This window comes from Enoplosus armatus, chromosome 6, assembly GCF_043641665.1.
Source record: "Enoplosus armatus isolate fEnoArm2 chromosome 6, fEnoArm2.hap1, whole genome shotgun sequence".
NCBI lineage: Eukaryota > Metazoa > Chordata > Actinopteri > Centrarchiformes > Enoplosidae > Enoplosus > Enoplosus armatus.
Window position 1 is genome coordinate 6,944,418 of NC_092185.1, and position 25,128 is coordinate 6,969,545.

General features: G+C 42.3%; 1 protein-coding gene across 1 annotated transcript in view; it reads right to left on the reverse strand.

Moving 5' to 3' along the window:
- Positions 1-497: 497 nt before the first annotated feature.
- itpr2 (inositol 1,4,5-trisphosphate receptor, type 2) overlaps positions 498-25,128 on the reverse strand; it is a 54,561-nt gene continuing 29,930 nt past the window's right edge. Inside the window, exons 38-57 of the mRNA XM_070908014.1 lie at positions 21,909-22,029; positions 21,422-21,609; positions 21,109-21,289; positions 20,076-20,329; positions 19,777-19,977; positions 19,057-19,167; positions 18,637-18,732; positions 18,379-18,498; positions 16,352-16,486; positions 16,017-16,209; positions 15,708-15,815; positions 13,965-14,140; positions 13,676-13,840; positions 13,340-13,523; positions 11,763-11,849; positions 10,552-10,673; positions 10,221-10,386; positions 9,957-10,117; positions 3,663-3,824; positions 498-1,926 (exon numbers count right to left, since the gene is read on the reverse strand). Coding sequence (XP_070764115.1) covers positions 1,846-1,926; positions 3,663-3,824; positions 9,957-10,117; positions 10,221-10,386; positions 10,552-10,673; positions 11,763-11,849; positions 13,340-13,523; positions 13,676-13,840; positions 13,965-14,140; positions 15,708-15,815; positions 16,017-16,209; positions 16,352-16,486; positions 18,379-18,498; positions 18,637-18,732; positions 19,057-19,167; positions 19,777-19,977; positions 20,076-20,329; positions 21,109-21,289; positions 21,422-21,609; positions 21,909-22,029 — 3,012 coding nt within the window. The 3' untranslated portion in view covers positions 498-1,845. The remainder of the gene's footprint in view (positions 1,927-3,662; positions 3,825-9,956; positions 10,118-10,220; positions 10,387-10,551; positions 10,674-11,762; positions 11,850-13,339; positions 13,524-13,675; positions 13,841-13,964; positions 14,141-15,707; positions 15,816-16,016; positions 16,210-16,351; positions 16,487-18,378; positions 18,499-18,636; positions 18,733-19,056; positions 19,168-19,776; positions 19,978-20,075; positions 20,330-21,108; positions 21,290-21,421; positions 21,610-21,908; positions 22,030-25,128) is intronic.

Below are 25,128 nucleotides of genomic sequence, written 5' to 3' on the forward strand. Positions count from 1 at the left end.
TACTCCATTGACTGTCAGCTGAGGTACAAGTACCCCTGGTTGGGATTCTACAAAACATTTCTCATCTCTTATTTCTTTATTTCATTTTAAAATGAGTTAAACTTGGGTAACAGCAAAGCTCATGAAGTAGACTTACTGAAGTAGTAAGAACAAATGTTAAACTCCAGAGTCTGGTCTAGTCTCTGTGCATCATATCAGCTATTAATTAGCTGCAATTAAATGTCAAGACGAGCTACACAAAAGCAGTACAGTGACGGCATGTGCAGCGCATTGGTTAACTTTGCTTTTAATATTCGATAACTATCCCTGCTGCATGAGCAAAAATATTATCCTGTCTGACTGAAGACAGGTCTTTTCCTAGGTCCTGTGCTCCCTGCATGGACAAGTACAAGTGTGAATAAACACTGAGTGTGTGGGTGGGTGCAGAGGGGGTCAAGGTGAGTGTGGGGGAGTGCTCATTCATCCCCAACAACAAGAACTGAGGCTGCTGACTCAAATCATGCAAATGTGTCTCGTTACAATTTTATTACAACATCCGACCACATAAAAACACTTTTCTCTATACACTTTGTATTACCAGAAAGTGTCACAGGACAGTTCCCACCAAGTGCATGCACTTATAATCTGCCATTAGTTTGTGCAAGTTTAAAAACACAAGTTCAGACTCCGATAATAAATTGCAGTCCAAGAGAGACTAGTGAGGATGATTTACACTAAAAAAAAAAGAAGAAACATTAAGAAACATTGGAAGATGAAGATGATTGGAGAAGATACAGTGAATATTACAGTATTAGCTGACATCTCTATAGCCATGAGGATGCTCATATTGTAATAAAGAACTGTAAGCTTACCATCTTCAGTCAGCACTACATTATGTACCAATATAAGATTTAGATTTAAAAGAAATTTCAAGTAAGTTCTGCACAGATAATCATTACTTTCATTCACATTTCTGTTACTTATATACTCTGTAGAAATCTGTAAAAAGGCAACTGAAATGGTGCAGTGAATGCATTTTTAAACATGGCACAAAGCATGCAAACATAATACCCCAAACTAACCACTGTTTTCAGTTACTGACTTAAATTCTTACCCTTTTTTTAAATTTTTCTTAAAAAGTGCACTTTCAGTAATTGCAATGTACTTTATAGTTTATAAAAGTTATTGAGTAAGGCAGCATGATTCCTTTTCCAAAATGCAAAATAATACTCCTGTTATAAACCGCACATTTTCTCATGAATACCATCAGAAATCTAAAAAGGTTAAGGGAAGAATACTTGATGTTTGCGCGCGCACACACACACACACACACACACACACACACTCTTCCCCTGGAGGCCAATCGGTGATGCAAGAAAAAAAAAACCTCTCAATTCTCTGTTCACCGCCAATCACTGACCTCAGAGCAGCCAGTCGGTCCGCTCTCTGACAACATCAGCGCTGAGACAGTCGAGGAACGAAGGCCGAGACATGGCCGTCCACCGACTTGACAGCACTTAACCATTAACTTTACCTTGACATTGCCCTCTGTCTGGCACACTAACACTACACTGGCAGATGTGTGCCGTGCCAGGCCAATCATTCACAGAGACCAGTTCCTCTGTACAGTAAAGCCTGCTCCTAGTGGCCGAGTGAGCACATAAGGCACAGTTTGTATCCGATAAGGCAGTGATTGTGTCATAAAAAAAAAGGCACTATGGCCTCTTCAGTAATTGTAAGTGTACTTTGAGTACATGTTGTTCTGTAGGCTGGAGTTTGTGTGTGTCTACATTTCTATCTGGTATCTACGGCGAGCCTGCAGGCGAGTGGCCCCATCACTGTGTCCCGTTTGAGCCCTGAACCCTCTCAGTGGGTTGGGATGTGATGGTTGGGCTGAGGAGGGCCCAGGAACCCAAGCCTCTGCTTGTTCTTCCTCTGTTCTGTCATCTGTGGAGGAGACAGAGAGAAAAAAAAAACATCAACCTGGAGTGGCTTTTAATTTTGCTTGTAGCCTACACATGATGCGCAAACCTGTATTTATGCCCTTACTGTTCTAGTGGGAACTTTATTATGCAAAACACAATGTTCCCACTATGTTCACATATAATTATTACATTTGAGCGCAGAGTGTTTATCTATTTGAACTTGGAGTGCAGGTGAAATGATTCTCTAAATCTCTGCTCGAAGAGCAAGTAAATTAATTCAGACGAAACAAAATGAATCTTTGTCTCATTACTTCAAGAAATGAATCTGGATTAACTGTGTTACCAAAAAAATGGAGTGAATGGCACAACAAGACTTCTCACATTAGTCGTTTCAAGCACTGCAAACAATTACTTTGTGAGAGTTCCTTCTCAACATTTGACTGAGATGTTATAAGAGATAAATCCTCTCCATGGATTTTACGCAAATCGCTTTGTTCACTGTTATGACTGGACACGAAAATGTCCCCTGGAAACTTCATTAGAGGACACCGTCATGTGTTGTGCAGAACTGTGACCTGCATGTTGGATGAAGTGTGCGTGGGGAGGGAGAGGTTCATGAATCAGACGCGGCTGGTTTCTCACCACATTTGCAGTGATTTCGGTGTTGACGTCATAAATGAAGGCCACTGGTTCTGTAAACCATAAACTATACATGCAGATTACAGGAAATTGAGTACGCTGTGCAGAACCCCAAAAACCCACACACACACACACACACAATCTCGGCTGTAAAGTGCCAAGGTCAGCAGAGGTTGTAATGAGGGAGTAGCTGCAAGAGAAACTTTCCTCTCAGTCACAGCTGGTCTGAGACCTGCAGGCCTCCCCTCATGACTGCAGAGCTGGGGTCAGGCCCGCATGAACACACTCACCTCTTGTGGTGTACACTCTGTTTATCATAAAGATGGAGTGACATCCTTGCCTACCCTATGGATACATGTTTGTCAGTTTCTGCTGTAAAGCTAGATAAGAATAATAAAAGGCCTGCAGTTGACCCAAGCTACAGATTCAGAGATAAGGTGTCTTGCTCAGGGGCGCTTCAACAGCACACAGACTTGGTTGTTAGAGGGGCCACACGAGGGATCCCGGCCAGCAGGGTGACGTTACAGACTTAACTGCTCACAGAGGTCGACAGAGGTTGTTGTTTTGTTTACTGGAGTGTGATCCTCCAGTAGGAGCTGTTTTCACACATCTGGCAGAAGAGGAACAAGGACAGGCCTGTGACTGGAATCACATGCAGGGGAGGCAGGTGATGAGAGTGATCAGTCACACTGCAGCAGCAGAGCTAGTCATCCAAACAGCCAGAGGCTCACTGGCGGCTCTCAGTTGCGTTGATCGCTGACGTGATAGTCACCTGTCATGCTGCATTCAGGAGCATCAAGGGTCTGATAGAATCCATTTAGATAACTGAACTCAGTACAGAGATGGATGGCAAAATGAGACTGCTGACGCCGCCTCTTCCATGTGACCTCTTGCCCCTCGGGTGTTTTTAGGTGAAAGGAGTCTCAAGGTCAGGTAGCACATGGAGTTCTCAGTCCATGTGCTACAGTTGGCTGAACGGCATGCATCTAAACAACATGTTACTATGATATACACTTTTTAAAAAACGGGAGGACTTAGATTATTCCTCAGGCATTCAGGTGCTCGGACCAGAGCTTTTCCCACCACAGCAATGAGAGATGGCCTGAAGTGGCACTTTACCTGTTCCTTGAGCTCAGCCAGCTGGCCAGACAGCTGAGTTACCAGAGTGACAGTGCTGTCCAGTTTCTCCTGCAGAGAGCGCATCTCATTCTGCTCGTTGTCTCCCTCGCTGCTCACCAGAGACATGGCTCTCATACGGGGGAACCACTCCAAGTTCTTCTCCTGGGGAGGACAGAGGGAGAGATGGGATGTGAGAGAAACAGTGAGAAAGGTGAAAGGAATAAAAGGCCAAAATAGAGCTGACTCAGGGGGTCAGAGAGACGGCAGCAACAGTATGTTGGCACAGACAACGACTGGGATGATTTGCATAGACATGCAGGGAGCATTACAGAGCTAAAGCCAGACTGCAGGAGGAGAGTAAACAGAGAAGTGTTGGTAACTGGAGACAGGAGAGGAGGTTTAATATTAATCATTCCATCAGAATGGAAGCCGCTCTCTGTTTCGCGCTTCAGAGTGTAAAATTTTTTAAGCAGCACTATCGTCTCTTGGATACTGCAGATAGCAATTATACACTAAATGAACAGTAACTGGCATTTCAATTCTCACCCACTCCATAAACACACTGTTGATGTGGGGATGAGTCACTGTCGTCTATCGAGAACACAACTGGGAGTATAGTGTGTGTGTGCGTGCGTGCACGTGTGTGTGTGTGAGTGTGTGTGTGTGCGCGCGCGCGCATGTGCGTGTGTGCGTGCGCATGTGTGTGTGCTCTCCTGCAAAACTGAAACATGTAGTTCATTATCTGTTTTTCCAACAGTGCAGTGGACAGAGCAGACCATCTGCAGCAATGCCATGAGAAAACATAGAGCAAAACGAACCTATAGCATTATGTAATGGACTTAAGTGCGTCTGTGTTTGTACACGTGTGGGTGTGTGTGTGTGTGTGTGTGTGTGTGTGTGTACTGTTGGTGTGCATCTGCATGGATATGTACATAGCAGACTGCGAGAGAGATAGTGTGTGTGTGTGTGTGTGTGTGTTTTGCAACACGCATGCTCTCGTGCGTCTCTGCAAGTGAGATAGGTTTCACAGAGACAGACTGCCATCAGCTGATCTTATGTAATATTCCTTTGCCAGTTCTTCTGATAAAAATTACTTAAAAAGGTGCTGAGAGTGGGATTTGACTGGCACCACATTAAGTCCAGTAGGAGGAGTGAGGTATTCTCCCACCTACTCTTATATAAGAATAGACTACAGGGATAGAAAAGCTGATCAGTGTGAGACGCTGAGGACAGAGAAGAGGACATGAGCAGAGGAATGCAGGGGTGTGTGGGTTATTTGTTTTTGTTTCCATAATTAATGAGTTTATCACACTTTGCAGAGTGCGACATTAATGGCCGAGACACATCGTGGGATTGCCAAAAAATCCAAATCCAAATTCATTCTGCCTTTGAAATTCATGAACAGAACCAAGAAACTAAGTTAAGCACAAAAAATTTGAATCATTATTGCATTAATGACAAACCCGTGCTTCATTCTAAAATGTAACTCAAGTCAAAATCTAAACAATTGTTCTAAATTCTGCTTTTGGCTATAAAATCACTTAACACCAGAAAGCAAAACTGCTGAGTAGAGGAGAAGTTGAGTTACTTATTTTGCCCCACTAGTGGAAAAGAAAAGATCTGTTTGGCAGCAGGGGAAATTATAACCAGTTAGTCACCTAAATGAACAGGGTTTATCTTCTGTGCAGTCTCATCTCATCTCATCTCCTCGCGGACTCAGCTTGTCAGGTTCAGCTCTACTTTGTCTCACTTCACTCAGCTCTCATCAGTCTAAATTGTACATTGAAGACTTTTGCATTTAGCTCATAATCCCTCAGCTTCAGCTGCACTTTGTCAGGCTTAATACTAACATGCTAACATTTAGCATCATTCCATGCTAAATGCTAACATCTAATGCGTTACCATCATCATTATAGTCAGCATATCACTTTTTTTTTGCAATTATCATATGTAACCAACATGAACACATTTCCTTTACTTCTTTACTTTTACTTCTGACTAGAATATGTTTTCCCTGGCTACAGGGGAAGCCGTTAGACTGATAAAGTGTGACTGCTGAGCTACACAGTATGAAAAGAGTCATTCTATAAGAGCTTGCCTGAAAATCCTGCACTAATTTGGGCCTCTGGCATGAAGCAGCTAATAAAAAAATAAAAATAAAAAAAAGAATAGCTTCCTTTCTCACAGCTTCGAAAACACAGCGAAGTCTCTGTGAGCTCAAAGACAAAGCTTCAGCATCACTGAAACTGAGGACTATCTACTGCTTGTTTTATCGAGTCATCCCTAACTGATGGATTAAGTAACCTCAAAGATTCAATAAAGAGACCTAAGAGACGTTATTAGGGGTGAAGACAATATCCTGTTTGAATGTACAGTCACTCGTCAGTTGAAGCATCATCTCTAGATGAATGAGATAAAACTCAACAGTGACTGTACAGAATCTGAACTATCCCACTCATGTCTTGTTGCTGTTCATTAGACTGTACAGTAGTCCACTGTGTGCTGCGCAGCACTGTCTGAATGAGTCAAGGTTTTAGTGTTGCTTCACTGATCCATTTAAACACCTCAGTGAGCATGAATTTACAGACATTCATGTGCCTCTCACTCTGCTGCCGCCGCCATGCTGCTGGTGTGTTTCCCCACGTACATGTACATACTGTACTTCAGCTGTGCAGAGAAGCTGCAAGGCAAACTAACCAAGTCTGGTCGGTGCTGTAAACATACTGTGGGAACGACCTCGGATGTCACCAATGTCACACACAAGAGTCAAATTCCAATTAGAGTTCCCAACTACTACATTTTTGAAAATGTCTCAAATTGAATTATATTCAGGCATCACTTTTATTTGAGTTTTTGAGATCAGAGCAAATGCAAACTCATGACAATACTATAATCCATTTCCCAGGTAAGGGAACAACTACTTCACTCATCTAGACATTTCAAAAAGGTTGTCTAAACATTTTCTTTAAAACCTCTCAATCAATTCAGTAAAATTTGTAATGAATCAATGAATAGTAATCCATTAGTTAATCAACAGTGGATAGTTTCGAGTCATTTATTAACTTTAACAATTTATTAACTCCAATAATACAATACAATACCTTTGGGCCTGTTGGTGAGAAAAAATAAGAAACTTGAAGAGATTACAGCGCGCTGTGACAACTTCTAACAGGCGGCTGTGATTGTTTTAAACCGTTTGGAGACTTATTTGTAAATAATGAAATTATTAAAATATAAATTATATTCATTCACTATGAAATTTGCTGTAGCTATAGAGGCATCAACTTTAAGCTTCTGATATTCTCACCATGCTTTCAGAAAACTACACTGTGTAAACAGTAATATACATTATTTACCTTATATTGCAGTACTGTGCACTTTGGTCAGGAATTTAAGTGTTTTGAATTTGAAATCTGGCTGTTGAGTGACGTAGCTGTAGCTATACAACAGTTGTGATCAACGCAAAGATACACAAAGATACAGAATATACAGAGTCAGGAGATACAATGACACAGCACACAGAGAGTGTACCAGAACGCCTGCAGATACTATCACTTACCACAGTTACCAGCAGAGACACACACACACACGCACACACACACAAAAAGCAATCTGACCTCTCCCCTCACTTTACATCAAAAGTGCAGGCTCTTTTTCTATTCAGACACTGAACTGTTGCTGCTTTTGTTACAGACAACTTGTCACATGTGTGTTTTAAAGTAAATGCAGGGTTCACAATGTGACGCTGTGTGAGTGTGTGTGTGTGTGTGTGTGTGTGTGTGTGTGTGTGAGTGAGAGAGAGACAGAGAGAGCGAGAGAGAGAAAGGGACAGGAGAGCACGTGCCAGGCAGGGCTGAGCTATTAGCAGGCCACTTGAGATGGGTTATGTAACAGCGTTGTGGCTGCTGCAGTACCTGCTAGGCCTGTAGTCGCTGTCATAATTTTACACACAAACACCCGCACACTGATTCACATCCACATGCACAACACACCAACAGACACTCTGTGTAACACGATCCTTCTCTTTTGCTTGGCACTACATCACTCTGTCCTACCCTACCAGATGCACTCATTATGAGAGTCAGTGTGTGTATGTGTGTGTGTGTGTGTGTGTGTGTGTGTGTGTGTGTGTATGTGTGTGCGTTTGAGGTCATCCGGTTTCAGCTCTTTTCCAACAAGGAGAGGGGAGGGCAGAGTTTTTATTAGTCCAGCAGCTTCATGTTGAGTTGTCGCTCCCAAACTGTGGTGCAGTAGTGCAGGACATTAGAATAAAGATGGGGCTTAACAAGTGGATCCCTAAACTGCAAAACTGCCCCCCTCCCACCTGCCCTCAAACACACACACACACACACACACACACACACACACACACACACACACACACACACACACACACACACACACACACACACACACACACACACACACACACACACACACACACACACACACACACACACACACAGATCCCTACCTTAACATCAAGCCAAACCCGTGTGTGAGCAGGTTAAGGTTTTGGCTTAAAGAGGGACTTTAGTATTACACTTCCATAAAGTTCACTTTTGTCACCTTCTGCACGTTACCTCTGTTTAAGTTGTTTATGTTGCATTTCATTTTTGGATGCCATTGTTTTGTCATTGTTGTATTGTACATGTTGTTTGTACTCTTCAATTAAATCAATTAAAAATCTGAACCTGAAAAAAAAGAAATGTCAAAATCGAAAGCAGCAATGACTGAGATATCCTGACTTTTAGCCACTAGTAGGGGCCAACTTTGAAAAACGCAGGAGCCTACGTTTCCCCATAATGCAACCAATAACATCTTTTTCATCTCCACACTTTCACTTTGTCAAAAAGGCTTTAAATTATACATTTGTAGTCTAGCCATAGATTGTGGTCCACTCCAAGACAAGACCCTTACAGAAGATAACCAGTAAGTTTGAAGACAAGGTAAGGCTCATTTATAGCCACGTATGTGTGAATACCCGTATCGGCTGCTGTGTGTATGTATGTGTTGATGTGATTGGTTGTCTTTAATCTTAAAACTCTAAATGTTTTTCTTCCATATTCATCATATTTAAATGTTCTTTGTAAAGTGTTGTTGACCCTGATGAAAGCCACAAGCCAATACATGCTGGATAATAAAGTTAATATTGTTACAAGTTTGGACTGCTTTCCCCTCTTCGTGAACCTTGCAAGTAGGTGAAGTTGTGTGAGATAAAAAAAAAAAAAAAAAAAACCCTCCAACCTGAATTGTTCCATATTTAGACGAGTATTTAATGTTTTTGAGAAAAGCTAAAAAATCTGGGACCAAGTTTTTAGAGGCTTTAAAACCTTTACTCTTCTGTGGGTGCTTCTGCTCTGCAGCATATTAGGAGGTGTTAATATAAACTCCTGACTCATCATTACCTCATCACATGGCAATACCTTGGCCTGGCATCACAGAACCGACCTGCTGGAAGACCTGCTGATGCATATTAATTCAATGTCTGTCACCTGTTTGTTATGCAAATTGTTCATTCTAATGCCACCATTCTTATGCCCATCATGGCCAAATGTTAATCACAAAATGTGCCATTGTGCTCCGAGGCTTCATTTGAATCCATTAACCTAACGGCAACACCTTTAGTTGCCCTTACATCCTTCAACTTCTTGTCTGTGTGTCAGTGCAGCAAGTTGGTGCATTGATGATAATAGAGCTGGACTGGGTTTAATTACTATTTAACCACAGTGTGTCCCAGCAGGTTAGGAGCTCAGCATAGTGAGGACTACCTGAGCCTGAGCACAGAGACCCATCTCTCTTCAGCAGCGGGGGGGGGGGAATAAATTGGGATGCTTGGCACAGGCCTAGAGGCTCAGTCTCATATTTCGATCGCTAGTCTGCTGTAGAGGCTCACGCTTCACTGGCACACTGTGCAAGTCTGCAAAGTCAAGAAGGCTGCGCAACTTCAAGACTCCAACACAGAGACATTTGTATGCCGATTGGTAAGGCTCGCCAGCAAAATATGAATTAGAGGGTGAAATGAATGTGTTTGTTTGTCCATATGTTCCTGGAATAATAAACAAAATCTCTGGGGCTGGGGTGTGTTTACGTATTTGTGTGCCATCTTAAAAAATAGTGCAGTGCAGTCTCAAATTCCTAAATTATTAAATTGTTGTATACACAGAAATAAAAGTTCTTCACTGAAACCTAAGCTACAGCATTTTGATGATAGAGCAGCTTGTGTGATGCAACTTCTAAGGTGCATTACAAAAGGTCCTGTGTGTGTACTGTATGTACGTTTAGTCAACTGACCGCAATCATCTGAGCCACGTAGCTCTCAGGGCCGGTGTACTCGGTCGGATCCTTCACCCTCACCAGGACCAGGAAGTAAAGGTAGTGCCACATGTTGTGTTCGGATTTGATATGCTCCTCGAAGGACACCGTCTTGTTGTCAAATTTGTCCCTTTCCAGCCCTGCAAGACATTGCCTCCATTTAATATATATAATATATATACTGTTGTGTCAGTTCACTATCGTTTGCGGACAGTATTGAGTGAACCACATAGCTGTACGCACCACAGATGAAACAGGTGGTTTTCAGGATCTCCTCCTTCCTTTGTTTCTCACTTCTCAAGTCAGCGAAGGTGTCGATGATGACACCAAAGATGAGGTTAAGAACGATGATGATGACGACGAAGAAGAACAGAAGGTCGTAAACCACTCGGGCCGCAAACAGAGGCTCCTTGATGGTCGAGTTAAAGGTAAAATGTGAAGAAAATGCATCATTTAACTTTCACCATCACTACGATTATTTAATTTCATCTTAAAGAGAAGATGATGCGACACAAATGCCATTTCTGTATAGTTTAAGTCTGTAATAAGTGAACACACTGATTCAGAGTCTTACCTCTTTGGAGGGTCTCCTGAGGATGTCTCCCACACCTCCTCCATTACGTAGTCCCTGGTTCAACACTGTGATTATACACATGAGCAGAGTGTCGCACACCCGCTCTATCCCATCATCTTCATCTATAACCAGACACATGGGACAACATGTGAGGGGCAAGAAGAGACAGAATAGATAGAATAGAGAGCGACAAAGAAGTTATTAAGATACAAAATATATATTATTATTATTAAGAGAAAATGCATACAAACAGTAAAGTAGACAACAAGTATAAATGTGCAGTATTCTGAATATCTACATTTGTGTTACAGCAAATGGACAGCCAGTAAGAAATCAACATCAAATCAACAATGAGCCACAAATGACACAAGATTGGCCTGACATACATAGAGATACAACATTTGAACTCTCACAACCACAACATCAGACTTAATTTTTCAAATAATTAATCTGAATTTAACTGAACTGACTTGAATGAAATTGAACAAAGAGTGTGTGGAAGATTTTAAGACCACTTAACACTCAAGTTCAAGATCGGGAAAGAAACTCATTCAAACACAGTCTGACCTAATTCAGCTCAGCTGACTTTCATAACTGATAATAACTGATGATAAAACACCTTTTCTTGGGAACAGCTGATAATGGTGTGACTAAAGATCAAATGGATACTTTCAACTCCTCAAATGTGAGAAGGCAACAGGTCAAAATGAAAATGATCCAGAATTAAGGCTCTATAAACTATATAGAAATGTGATATATTATTTATATCACATATGAAATGTACATGTACTGTAAATAGGAAATGGCATGCACAGCGTGACTGCTGAGGAGAGAGAGGAGGTGAAGGATGTGGATGAGATCACGTGTGTGCCCCTATGGTGCAGGTGATCCATAGAGACGCAGGAGAACAAACAGGAGTGTGAGTCACCCCCTCTGCCTCATCAAGTTTCTTTGTGTGCACACCTCTGTGTGTGTGTGTGTGTGTGTGTGTGTGTGTGTGTGTGTGTGTGTGTGTGTGCATGTCTCAGTGTGTGTGTTTGTGTGTGAGTAACCTTTCAGGAACTGACTATTGAAGGAAAGGTAACATGCACACCCACACATCGGTCAAACCACAAAATCTTAAACTTGTCCACTCAGTAATGACTTTTGTAATGAGTAGGGTGAAAATAAAATAAAATAAAATAAAATATTTAATCATATATAAAACTTACCAGGAACAGGTTTAGGTGTTGAAACAGGGCAGCTATCTTTTGTGCATGAGTCAGCAACTTCTTTGTTACTCAGTAAATTCCCTTTTCCTTTTCAAAGAGAAAAAGAAAGTAAAATAATATGAACTTGATAAATGATAACAGCACTGAGAATCTACAAGTGGAAGAAGATGATTAAAGTGTGCACAGGCATTAAAACTCCTTCCCGCTTAATTCTCATCAGCACCGGTAAAATCAGCAAGGAAGATATAGTCAGTCATTATGTAAACTGAGGCAGCAGCTGCTGGGTGGGCGGTGAAGTGTTGCTGAAAAAACCTGAACAAATCATTTGCACATCGGCAAAGCCCTGAGCAGCAGAGGAGCTGTACTTGAGTGTGATCAGCTCAGGCAGACAGGCAGAAGGGGAACTGTACACCTGGGCCAGAGTGGCACCAAAAGGGCCTTCTTCCCTGACAAGCTGGAGGACAGAGGGCAGGGCTCAGAGACAAGAGGCAGAGGAAGAAGGAGAAGAAGAGGAGTGGAGGGGACAGAGGGGGCTGAGGCGGGGCCACAGGGGTCACAGGCCCGAGGCAGCAGCGGCGTGGACACGGCGCTCCTCAGCTTTGATGGAGCTCTGGTTGTGCCTTGGCTCACCCCACAGCTAACAGACAGACAGGTGTGAGCCCAGCTGGTTACATAACCCACCACTGCTCTGCCGCGTCTGCTGTGCTCCACTCAGCAAAACACAGGATGGCGCGGCCACCAGGTTATGCAACAGGTGCACATGTGCTGGCAGGTTGTCTCCCTGACCATCCGTGCACTGTGCCGGAGCTCATTAACACTCCCACACTCTACACAGTGTTTTCAAAACATGTGTCTGGGTATGTGTATACACTGTACTGTACATATTCTACATTTCTTTTACGTGGAGAGCATATATGTAAACATTGATTCTACAGTTTTTATTGTTAAATCGTAATTCAAAAAGGTGACAAAAATCAGACAAAATACATACAATCCAACACTGTCATTCTTTTATGTTATTGTCAACAGTGTTAAAGTGTCTGACATATTGTATGTAGAGCCACCAACTGCCAAGTCAGCCAGTTATCTTTTGTTTTGCTTGAGGTTTGAAACTCATTAACTTCTTGGTTGTAAAATCTCTGAGTTAGTGATAAGTTTAGAGCAGAAAAAGAACACACAAACAGAACATAGACGTTTATGACAGCACTGTAAAAGAGTGCGGGTTAAGGACATGTTTCCAGTTAACTAAGGTTAAATTCAGGAGCAGAGCAGCCACAGCATAACTGAAAATATAGTATTGAGTCCCAAGCGCTGCCATGAGTCTGTCTTGAGAAGAAGTATTTTATGGACATTGAATGTTCTGACAGCAAACAAGGGGGGAAAGATGGGGGATGATATGCAACAAAGGGACATTGCAATTACATAGGCTGTCTGAATAATAGCCTTTTGTTTTGCCAAGATAGGAGTCAAGCTACAACTCAGGTAAAATCTACTTAACATTGTAGAAACTTTTCAAGACAGAGCGTCTGGTCCCTTACAACGGCTAAGAGTGTTTTAATGGTTCAGGAAGTTCTGACCTGGTGTAGGAAGGCGGTCCACCTCCATGCGGAAGTCGTCCTTGAGGAAGAGGAAGCCGATGATAGAGAAGAAGTAGACAAGGAAGATGGCCAGAACGGCTGTCAGGATGATAGAGCGGCCATTCCTCGTCACACTCTTTATCACGTTGAGCAGTGTCTCCTCTCGGATCACCAAGTCAAACAACTGTGGAGGGAGATCAACATCAGTGAGTCATCAGCAAATTGATTCTTTTCAGAGCAACTGTCCTCGCACGATCAGAGTGTTTGTCTCTGAAGTGCGACGCCGATCAATCGGTCACAATGTAATGGAAGCAAAATGTGTAAGAGATTTCTTACCAAAAAGCTGTAGAAGAACTCGTGCACAAAGAGGCCCAGGACACAGATGATGGCATAGCCCAAATGGTAGATAAAGAGCATGTCCATAACAACTGCTTTGTAGCCTCGAGTGAACGTCCCCTGGTTGCCCACAAAACTTACGAGAAAGACTAACTTGTTGAACAGCTGAAAGAGAAGGGAAAAAAAGGCTCAGGGATGAAAAAAAATAAGTCAGCTTTGACGTCTGAGGAGGCAAGAATGATGAGAAAAGATGTCCCCAAAAAACACTGGGTCAAATCTCATTACTTACATTGACAGTACCCAGCAACAACAGGGCAGGACCGAGGCCCATAGTGTAGATGGCACGTAGAATGAGGGACACCAGGAAGAACAGGATGCCCCACGGCTTGGGTAAGACAGGAAGTAATGCGGTGAACACCCCCAATGCCCCCCACAGAAAGATATTCCAGAACGGGGACAAGATGCCTGGACAGAAGAATAAAGCATCAATCAAGGTACCACACATCAATGCTCTGAAACATGGCGTATCTCTGATGAATTATTCACCTGAGCTAAGAGCCTAACTTAGCACAACACAGTCAGAGGCAACACTTTAAAATGTCAAACAGTGGTCCGTTGGGACCGTCAACTTCATCGCTCATAACAGCCGTCTCTTCTTCAGCTCGTGCTGTAAACCACTGAAGTGAAGCTCATGGCTCTGTAGGAAACCGTATATGGACTTTAAAACCCCCTGATATGTGACTGACATGGCTGACAAAGTGATTAATTGAACAAAACCTGAGATTAATCTCGCAACATAACCTGTCTGAATTACATGAGGTCACCAATCTGAACACACTAATGAAGATGATTAAAGTCTAAGTTGTCACGCCTCATCAGGTGCAACTAGAGAGTGAGGAGGATTTCAGTGAAGCGCATTTTGTCTCATATACTGTCCTGAATACATCTAATCAGGCAAATAAGTGACAACACTTGAGTGGGTGGACTACGGTTGTGTCGGGCCGTTAAATAAAAACAACCTCACCAATTGCCGATTTCAAACGGATTTCAAAAAGTTCAGAAAAACAACAGGTCTTAATAACATTAACGGTAGCTCTGTTCTATTCAGGTGTCCCATGAAGTCATGACAGTGTGACAGTGAGACAGCATGCACAAAACCAGGACCCTGAAACTGAAGCAGCTAAACTGTGGCAGGTCAACATGTCTTCAGTGTATTGGCCTGTGTGTTGTGATGTCGGAGACCTGAAGGCTTCATAGTTTAGTCATTCTAAATGATCTAATGCAGAAGCTGACAATTAGTTTTGGCCACTGACCACTTTCATCATCGCAGTCATTTGTCTGAATTCTTCAATTTGCTTGGAAATAAAAAAAAAGCCAGTCAGTGTGTCGTCTTTGGAACGTAAGAAAATAACAGAAACTTCTCATCAATTCTGTTTGTGAAATCTGTCAAATTTCTTTTGGTTGAATAACACTGATGACTGTGCTTGCATTAAAGAGATAAGGCATTGTTTAATTAAAATTAATTGCTTTTATTTTTCCATCTGTGAGTTCTCTGGTAAGTTTATTAGATTTAATTTCAGCACCAGGAGCTGTCCACACTTTGGCAAACAGTCAAGGCTTATTACTGGTTTCCACATGGCTGTGCTGATTATTAGATGGTAAATTTAGAGTTTAATTGGAATTTAAATGGGCATTTATATTGTCATACCAACAGTAGATTTCTGAAACATGTCTAAGGATTTAGATGTAGGGAAAGTAAGGGTAAGGGAAAATTTCAGATTCCATTGGGAGGTCAAATCATTTTGGTGGAGATCACACTGACAAGGAAATAAATACATGGGTTTGAGAAAGCACGAGACGAATTCAGAGAACTAACATGAACAACGTCTGTCTATCTAGCATAACCCAGACCAGGACAGGTTTGATCCATGCTCACATCTGTCAGTAAGTCAGTCTCAAGACAACATATAACACAGATTATCTGGGGAAAAAACAAAAAAACAGAAACTCTCACCCTCATCTCCATCATCACCAAAGGGGTAGAACACAGCCACAGCGATGTTGACCAGACAGGCCAGGTAGAAGGAGATGCTCCCCCAAAGAGAGATGTGGCGGGAGAACCAGAACAGAGCCTTGTTTTCTGCACAAACAGAACAGGAAGCATAAGTACAGGGACACAGCACACAAACACACAAAGTTGCTGCAGGCCCTTCAGTATATTCTGGAATAACAATAACCAGACACTCCGGATGATTATCATGATTTACCATCCTGCAGCCTGCCTCTGCTGCCACCATCATTATTTCTTTCCAAGCGCTGGATTCAGAATGTAAAGACTTACTGCGGATCTTCTTCTGCCACCTCATCTCATTGTAGAGGTTGTCAAACTGCTGGAAGAAGTCGTTAACCTTGCTGCCCTGGTCGTCTCTCTCGGTGGTGGTGAACACGCGCACCTTGGACTCCTCTGTGAGGTACTCGCAGATGTTAGGGACCGGAAACACTATCTGCTCCATGGTGCGGTCATGACGTACAATCTGGCAAATAGACATCCAGTAAATCCTCATTGCAGGTTTATAGTTATAAATGTTTCCATGGAGAGAGAGGAATAATGTGATCTGCTTGTTAAAGTTTTAGAGATTTAGAGGATAAAATGGATGACGTGATGCTGAGGTTTACCTCTATCTGAGCTGTGTGATTGGCATAGTAATGAAGGGCGTCATCCTTCTCATTGTCAGGGTCCACCCCTGACCCTGGCCCCATCCCCGACCCTGGTCTCAGGCTCTGCTGCAGGATCTTATTGTGTCGGGCCAGCTAGAATCCAAAAACAAAATGACTCATTCATCTAATTTTTAACTTATATGGCATTCAAGGAAAATATCTGTGTCAATCCAAGAGCGATTAAAGATCGCAAAGTCTTTAAGTAATAACAATATTTTTTCCCCAGCTTAATCATGACACACAACCATCTTGGGACACAAAGCTTTAAATATGGACAAGACAGAGAACTTCATGAGAATCGAGGTGGATGGAATACATTACACTGCAAAGACAACATTTTACAAGAAGATGATTATGTAACTTACTTCTATGTATATAATTCTGTTAATTAGGTAATATCGGATGCTTAAACCTGCAATAACTGATTTCCTGGCCAACTTGGGGGCAGCAGAAGTGTGACCACAACCTTGACATATTATCATGTTAAGTTGATATGGTGAACTTGATAACAAACAGTTGCTTATTTCCTGCAGTTAAGGCACAAGATTATCATTCATTTTGAGTCGTGTTTCTGGTCACCTGGCGAATGTAAGTCCGACATTCACTCTTTTAGCTCTGCTTTTGTTCTCTACCACCTCCTGATATCTGGCTCTTAGCTAGTCGCTAACTGTGTCTGCATGCCGTCTGGTGCTGAGCAGGTAGTGAGACGGTGCCTGCTGCGAGCGACCCCCTTTTAGATTGTCATTGTTTTCACATCTTCATTCTACACATTCGTATTATAAAAATATCGATTAAAGTGGCTGTAACAAATATGGCCAATCCCTTTTTTATTTATATTTAGCATGCAAGGTAAGATAATCTCCTACTTAAGCAAAACATTCAGAAGGTTTTTCTTTCCTTTTCTGTCTGATGCATTAAATATGGGCCACAGTGCTGTAGGAGGAAATTATAAAGCAACAGTAACAATAGAGATGGCCGTCATGTAACTGTGGAATGTAATGGACACTGTGACGTTAGATGATTTTAGTTTTTCTTCTCCTCCTTATTTTTTTCAATTGACTTATTTCTTTCAAATACATAATTGCCAAAATGTAATTCTTTCTGTAAATCTATCTTGCCTATAAATAAAATGTTTATGATCTACTGTTTATCATTCACTATTGTTTATTTACCTATTCATTATTTATTTCTTATCTCAAACACCAATTACAATTAATAGCAGTTGCCCTGAGGAGCAAATACCAGATAATATATTCCTAAATATACTTGATAAGCTCATGTTTGAGTTTGTGTCATCCGTGGATGAGTGTGTTTGTGTGTTTCCACTTTTCACCATGACACCTTTCCTTGTCATAATGAAGCAAGTACCCTGTTTGACACTTGCTCTAACGAGGCGGAAGTGAAACCCGCTAGACCCTGTCGGCTCCCTCCAACTGACATAAACTGTAGAGAAAGAAAGGGACACACAAGGTGCGCACACACGTACAATAAAAGCTACTTTCTCAGTGACACAACACACCTGTCTTATCTCTTTACTGTTGATACACTGGACCAGGCAAACCACATTTGTTTAGTATTACAGTGACTACTGCCGGCCCCAGTGAACACCTATGTCTGCAGAACCGGTGTCACATCCTGAAAGATAATTTTAGAAAAACTGGCAGAGTGATTCTTTAAGTCTTCCATCATTTAGCACGGAGGACACACTCAAATAGGAGCATGCACGTGGACACACACACACCAACGGCCCTGAGGTCGGCAGAAGGTCAGACAGAGACAGAGAGACAGAGAGAGAGAGACAGAGAGAGAGAGAGACAGAGAGAGAGAGAGAGACAGAGAGAGAGAGAGAGAGAGAGAGAGAGACAGAGAGAGAGAGAGAGAGAGAGAGAGAGAGAGAGAGAGAGAGAGAGAGAGAGAGAGAGAGAGAGAGAGAATGCAATAATGCCTCTATCACAGACAAAAACAAGCTCGGGCATTTTTATTACCTGGTGGGCCAGGATGTAAATGTTGTGGCCGACGTCTTTGGGCTTGATCTGGTCTCCAACACTGTCCTCATCCTCCTCACTCTCCAGACCCTGGGTATAGGCTTCCTTCATTACATCCACCTGATGCACAAAAGTTATGAAAAGTTACTGCTACAGTGTTTTCACTTGAAAAACAGGTTTTACATAGGACCTAGCTGTGTGTGTGTGTGTGTGTGTGTGTGTGTATGTGTGTGTGTCTACATGTTGACGCACACTTACCAGTTCGGTGGGTCTCATCTTGTAGAGAATCTTCTCTGCGTTCTCGCTGTCATGGCGGCTCTCCATGATAGCCAATAGGAGCTTGGAGGCATTGTTCTACAACACAAGGCTTCACCAATGAGCTTTTACATTTTAGGAATTTGGGAATTAATCACATTTTCTATCAGAATCAAAAGATTGAAAACCTCAGCAGTCAAACAGCTAGACATAATGTGAAGCCAGCAAACAGGCCATTTTAAACATTTTGGAATTGGTAAAAACTATAGAACTAAACCTCCATTTATCTTGTTCCCAGTCTCGAGCACCATAGGTAATTACTTCTATAAAACAACCCGTAAGTACTGCTATAGTAATGGGTGCCAATGGCTGTGCGTCATATCGAGCGGCCTCTTAGGGCTCTCAGAGACACCTGCTCCTCACCTTGAGCTCCAGCACCAGGTCCAGCCGATGCTTCCCCAGGGGGTTGATGGAGTTGACAATCAGTGCTATAATGATGTCAATGCCATTTGACTCGTGCTTGGCTATACAGGTCTGGGAAAATATAAAGAGGTATAGTTAGAGTGAAAGCACATTGGACAACAACAAAATTCATCAGAAGAAGATGCGTCTTGACAAGTCATGCAAACGCACCCAGAGAAAAGAACAGTGTAAGATCAATATTAAAGCACAGATAATGCTAATAAAACTCAACTAATGCTTACTAAGAGTTTTTTGCTTCTGGGTTTGATTTTCTGACAACATAGTCATGTCACTTTTTGACAGTTAAGATTCAGACATAAGATTGTGGCAGCACAAAATGTTCACTGTGATAGACTGCCAATCTGCCCAAATCTGAAGTCTCTGCAAGTTGATTTTCAATGCTTACTGACATGACAGCAGACCTACGACTCCCTGGAAAAGAATGAAATCAAACTAGATACATACAGTACACTTTGTTGGCACTAACATTAAAATATAATACCATAAAGTTATTTTCCTATAAATTGTATATCAAGTCGAGGAAAAGACAGAATACAAGCTATATCATGAATACATGACCAAAATCTCAGGTAATATAATCTCATCATCCAGTTTAATACTTACTTAATAATACATAACCTACTTAACTATTCACTAAACTAACTTTTCCGTCAATCCTACCTGGTTTTCATGGCAGGGGCCCTGGCAGTATTCTGTGATGGTTTCCAGGGTTTGGCGAACCAGGTCAACATTACTCTCGTTTATATAAAGGCCCAGCAGCCCGAGGCCTCCGGTGGTGCTTCCACAAATACAATCCAAGAACTGAAGAGTCTCACACACCAGATTGTAGTTTGTCTTGTTGTTCTGGTTGCGCAGAAAGTTCTGGATTCAGAGCAGGAAAACAACAGTCAGTCAGCAGCCAGTTTAACAGCAGTTGAACTACATGGTTCTTACTCTCAAATCACAAAAGGGGCCAGTACCTGCAGGTCTGAATTGTGGTTCTCACACAGCAGCTGTAGGTAACGTAGGATTGGTTTCATGATGGTGATGGCTGGGCTCATTTGAGTTTCTTCTAAAGCCTCTTCGGCCCCGACTATCTCATTGTTCTGGCCGAGGCCTTCCAGATCGGGATCCAGCTCCTTTCTGAAGGCACAGAAGGCCTTGGAGGTCACTGATGAGGCCTCCTTCAGCTGCCCTCGCATGTCCTCCCTCATATGAAGCCCAGAGTCTTTCCCTAGAGCCCAGCATGCAGGTATAAAGAGACGTAAAAAAAAAAAAATAATAATAATAATTGTTTACTGTTTGTTCACTGTTTAATTATTGGACAGTACAGTAATATTTGGCAGAAGATGGAGCTTTGTAAATGGATGGAGGAACATAAGTTTGCCTGAAACATGCAAAAAGTTACCATTTCAGGTAACGATCAATGGCAGCCTGCACTATGACATTCTAGACATATTAAAAAAAGAAATTCAGAGACCCCCCCACAGACAAGTGGGCAACTATTGAGTGGGATTCTGTTGCACCAAGTACCCGATCTTCATACAATGGCCTTTTGATAGGCTTGTGATGTGGGCCGTCACATGGCCTCTGACATGTGACTGCAGGAACAGGGAACAACAGTCTGCACAGAGGTCAGCAGAGAAACAAAGAACATTCTGGATTTATCCTCCACTTTTGTTTAAACTCAAGGCCGAGCTGAACGGGTAGACCACACCCATTTTCAACTTTATATTTGAGCCTATTTGTTGGCTTTTCACTCACTCCGGGCCAGTTTCTATAGAAATGCTCGGCTGTGCTCAGGAAATGACCCCACTTGCTCACCTCTGACATTATTATCCACCTCACTTTATATAAACCTCACTTACATTCAGCTTTCGTTTGCTGCATGTTCCAGACAGCCGAGGTGACAAATGTTTTTCGGCCTCACTTGGGAGTGAAGCCGAGGAGTAACGGTGTGTTGGTCACAGTACAAGCACAGAAAGGTTAACATGCATCATTATTCGACTGTACCTTTCTTGAGCCTGATGCTACTGACGTCACTGTCATCATCCCTTTTTCTGCTGCTGAGCTCAAACATGTTGACGGACACGGTGGCTCGGATCTCTTGCTGGGCCAAACGCATGCGGTCGTAGAAAACCTTGAAGAACCTCTCAGACTTCTTCTGCTTGTACAGTTGGTTATAGAAAGAGTTCTGGGTGGGAGACAGAGCAGTTATCAACATACCTGTAAATCCAAATCTGAATCCTTGAATGTGTGTGTGTGCGTGAGTTTTAGCTGATCGATGTGCATGGAAAAATAGGATCTGAGTGACTGTATCGCCCACCTGTATCTGCGTGTTTCCGCCTTGGAGAAGGGCAATGCCCAGCAGGATGCTCTCCTCAAACACCCGATCGTTCTTTGTGTTGACGATGAGGTCAATCACCAGCTCGGATGCCCCAACGTTGTCCAAGAGACACTGGATCTCCACCACACTGCAGCCTAGCTTGTCAGATTCCAGCATGGGAGAACCTCCTGCAGAGATTAAATATTGACATTTAACATAATTAAGCTCAGAACAGACATAACTGCAAACATTATTGATCTTTTTTTTATTCTAATCTCACTTTATTCCACGACTGTTTGAGCATAAATATTGCATAGACTGTATGTATATGAATGTGGTCCTTTAGGAAACAGATTCAAAGTCTGCCAGCTATTGTCAAACAGCTCTTCTCCAAAGAAGCGGAGTGCTGTCATGTTAGCTGCTGTTGTTTCCTCTGCAGTGAGTAGTTATTGCAGTGTCTACTGGGTTTATTTGGGGTTCTCAGTACCTCCGGATGACGGCTTGACAAAGCCGCCAGATGAGCTGTTTCCACTCCCAAGCTCTGACTTAGAGAGAAGCTTTTGATTTCCAAAGTAGCGTGTGAGGAGAATCTTTCTCAAATCGTCTCCCTGTGGAGACAGAAATCACGATGTTAAATCCATATCACAGTCTGAGAGAGAACCAGCCTCAAACTATGAAATTCACATTTTAACACACATATTGAAAAAGTAGCATTTTGTGAGCCATAACTATAAAAACAACATCAAAATGAAGGACATGTTAACAAATGTCCCATCCAAGAGAACATTTGTGGTGTGGTGTATTCACTGGAATGAAATCCACCCAATCATCCAAACAAGAGGGCTGAGCAGAGTTCATCTTACACCTAATAGGAATGATCATCGTCGTCCCATGATGCATTTCTTTCTTGATGGGAGTGATGGCTTCCAGGATGACAATGCTCTCATCAACAAAGAAATTGGAGCCTCTCATTGAGGAGCATGACAGTAATAGTGCTGTCCTATAACCAGATCCTAACTGAGCATTTATGAAAGATTCTGGGATGGCAGCCGAGACAGAAAAAAAAAGGTCTAGGGTTGTTATAATTAGGGATAGTCTTTCCTGAAATCTTTCGTGTTGATATTTTCTTTATTCTTGACCATGAGACCATAGCATGAAAGACTGACATCAACTTCAACAATATGATTAGTGTGATTGCGGAGATTGCATTCAGTGACTGGACAAAGAGCAGAGATGGAGATAACATAAACTCTGACAAAGTGAAGCCCAATTGAAAAAAAATACACCTACGTCACGCAGACAGAAGCCCTGTAGTGAGAAAGTGATAAAAGGAGGCTGCATGTGGTAAATTGTGCGTCTGATGAGGTTCTATGTATATGCACAAAACAATGCCTTACACAACACCAGTTTGCTTCCAGCTACACATTTATCTAAGGACTGTATTTATTTTCTTTCTATCTCCCACAAACATCTCTGTGCGTCTTTTGTGACATTTGACGCAGATAAGCAGGAATGAGATTAAAGGATTCATGGAGATAATCTCCCTACAGTGGGTTGTGTAATCGAAGTGCGAGAGTGACTGACAGGTGGGTGACTTGCATTGTGCTTGTCGCCACCTATTTTTATTGTGCAACAGGAGCGAGCGATGGATGGTTGGATGGATAGACGGCTTATAAAAAATGTATGGACACTAAGGGTGGTCAGCATCAGTTTCCATGGCAACCTAACAACTTCAAAATGGCCTTGTTTAGATGACAGCTCACCGCCGTCATTATTGATCAACTGAGAGGTGAATAGGTGGCTAAACGGATTGATTGAAGGGTGGAGCAAAGGGATGAATGGACTGTAAGGAGTCACCTGTTGTTTCCATGAAAACATATTAGTAGACAATCAGCCTTCCCCTGAGAAACAGGTGGTGGACAAAATAACAGAAACACCTGAAAATACTAGAGCTTTGCAGTAAATTCATACTGTGGTGACTATTTCTTTTAAGGCTGTAGTTTGAGGTGTTGTTAAGCAAATTAGTGCTGAAACTATTTGTTGATTAAGCAATTGAGTCAATTGACAAAATGTTTATAGCCGACAATTTTAATGAGTGATTCATAGTTTAAAGTAAATCGTCGTTTATCAAATAAAACTGCATCTACATCTTCTGGCTTCAGCTTCTCAAATGTGACTATTTGCTGCTGTCTTTTTTTTTTATATCATTGTAAATTAGATATCTTTGGCCCGCTGCTTGGACAAAACAAGAAATCTGAACATGTCATCTTGGACTCCAGGAACTTGTGATTGACTTTTTTGTTTTTACTGTGACATTTTATTTATTAATCAAAAATAATTGTAGTCAGATTAATCAATAACGACAATCCATTGTTCATCTCAGCTAATGTAGTGTGTTTGGCATACACAGTCATAACTTTTAAACCATTTCCCTTCATTACGTTACATCATTTTGCAGTGTTTGTGACAGCCACACCAACAATTCAGGCAGCAATTATCTGGCCTCTTTGTCCCTCTGCAAGTTCCCTTATTGTGATTGTCACACCTCTATTAAAGCTGACACATAACTGCTAATTGGTATTCAGCTTAATATGACTCACTTGAGTAGCTGCCTTTGTAAGCGTTGTTTACAGAAGTTGCTGCTTACAGTAAATTGCTGGTGCATTGCAAACATCGCAAAACTGAAATGTGGCACAAAAGTCTCCGTTAAAGACACTGAATTATCAAAGAGAAATACTGGTCGCTATTGATGATATATTTTCAACAACGCTCCAAACTGCACCCTTCAGATAAAGAACACTAATTTCTGACAGTAAGAGATCAGACAAATGAGGCACCTCCATGCCTCGCCACGAAGGCTGCCCAGGCTCAGTCCAGCAGAGGAGCCTCAAACTAAGTGCACTGAAGAGTGAAGATGTGGAGGAGCACGTGTAGCTGATGCTCCCTGTGTCAGTAAACACTCCATCTCATCTGCAGTCAGCAGAGACACTTGTCTGCCTGCACTGTCTGGCTGAGCTGTCTCACAACACACACACACACACACACACACACACACACACACACACACACACACACACACACACACACACACACACACACACACACACACACACACACACACACACACACACACACACACACACACACACACACACACACACACACACACACACACACACACTTCTTGAACTGAAGGTGAGGATCCATTGAGCTAGCCTTTCTCATTTCCACACAGCGATACACAGACACACTCTTGGTGCAGCTACAAACTCTGCACAACACTGTGAGGTAGCGCATCTCAATGCAAGCTCTTTAACTGATTGCTGATTGAATCACGTTTGACTTTTCCCTTTTCTGACAGAGGACGTGTTGGTTTTGCACTACTCTCAAACCAGTAAAAGAAACACTCCAGTTGAAAAAGAGAGGGGGGGGGGGGCAGGTTTTCACCTCCATTCTGGGCAATGCAGTCTGCTGGCTAGATCTGCAGAGAGAGAGGAGAGGAGAGGAGAGGGGAGGCAGGATGGCGGTAGAGGAGAGTCAGCCCAGCCTGACTCATCTGCTTGCTGCTGCATTGACGAGAAAAAACTCCAGTCAGGTGATGTAAGAGCCACGAGAAAGAAAGAGAGATAGAAATAGAGGTAGAAGAACTGACAGAAGTAAGAGAGGGGGGTGAGGGAGAGGGAGGAGAGGAGCAAACAAAACATAGC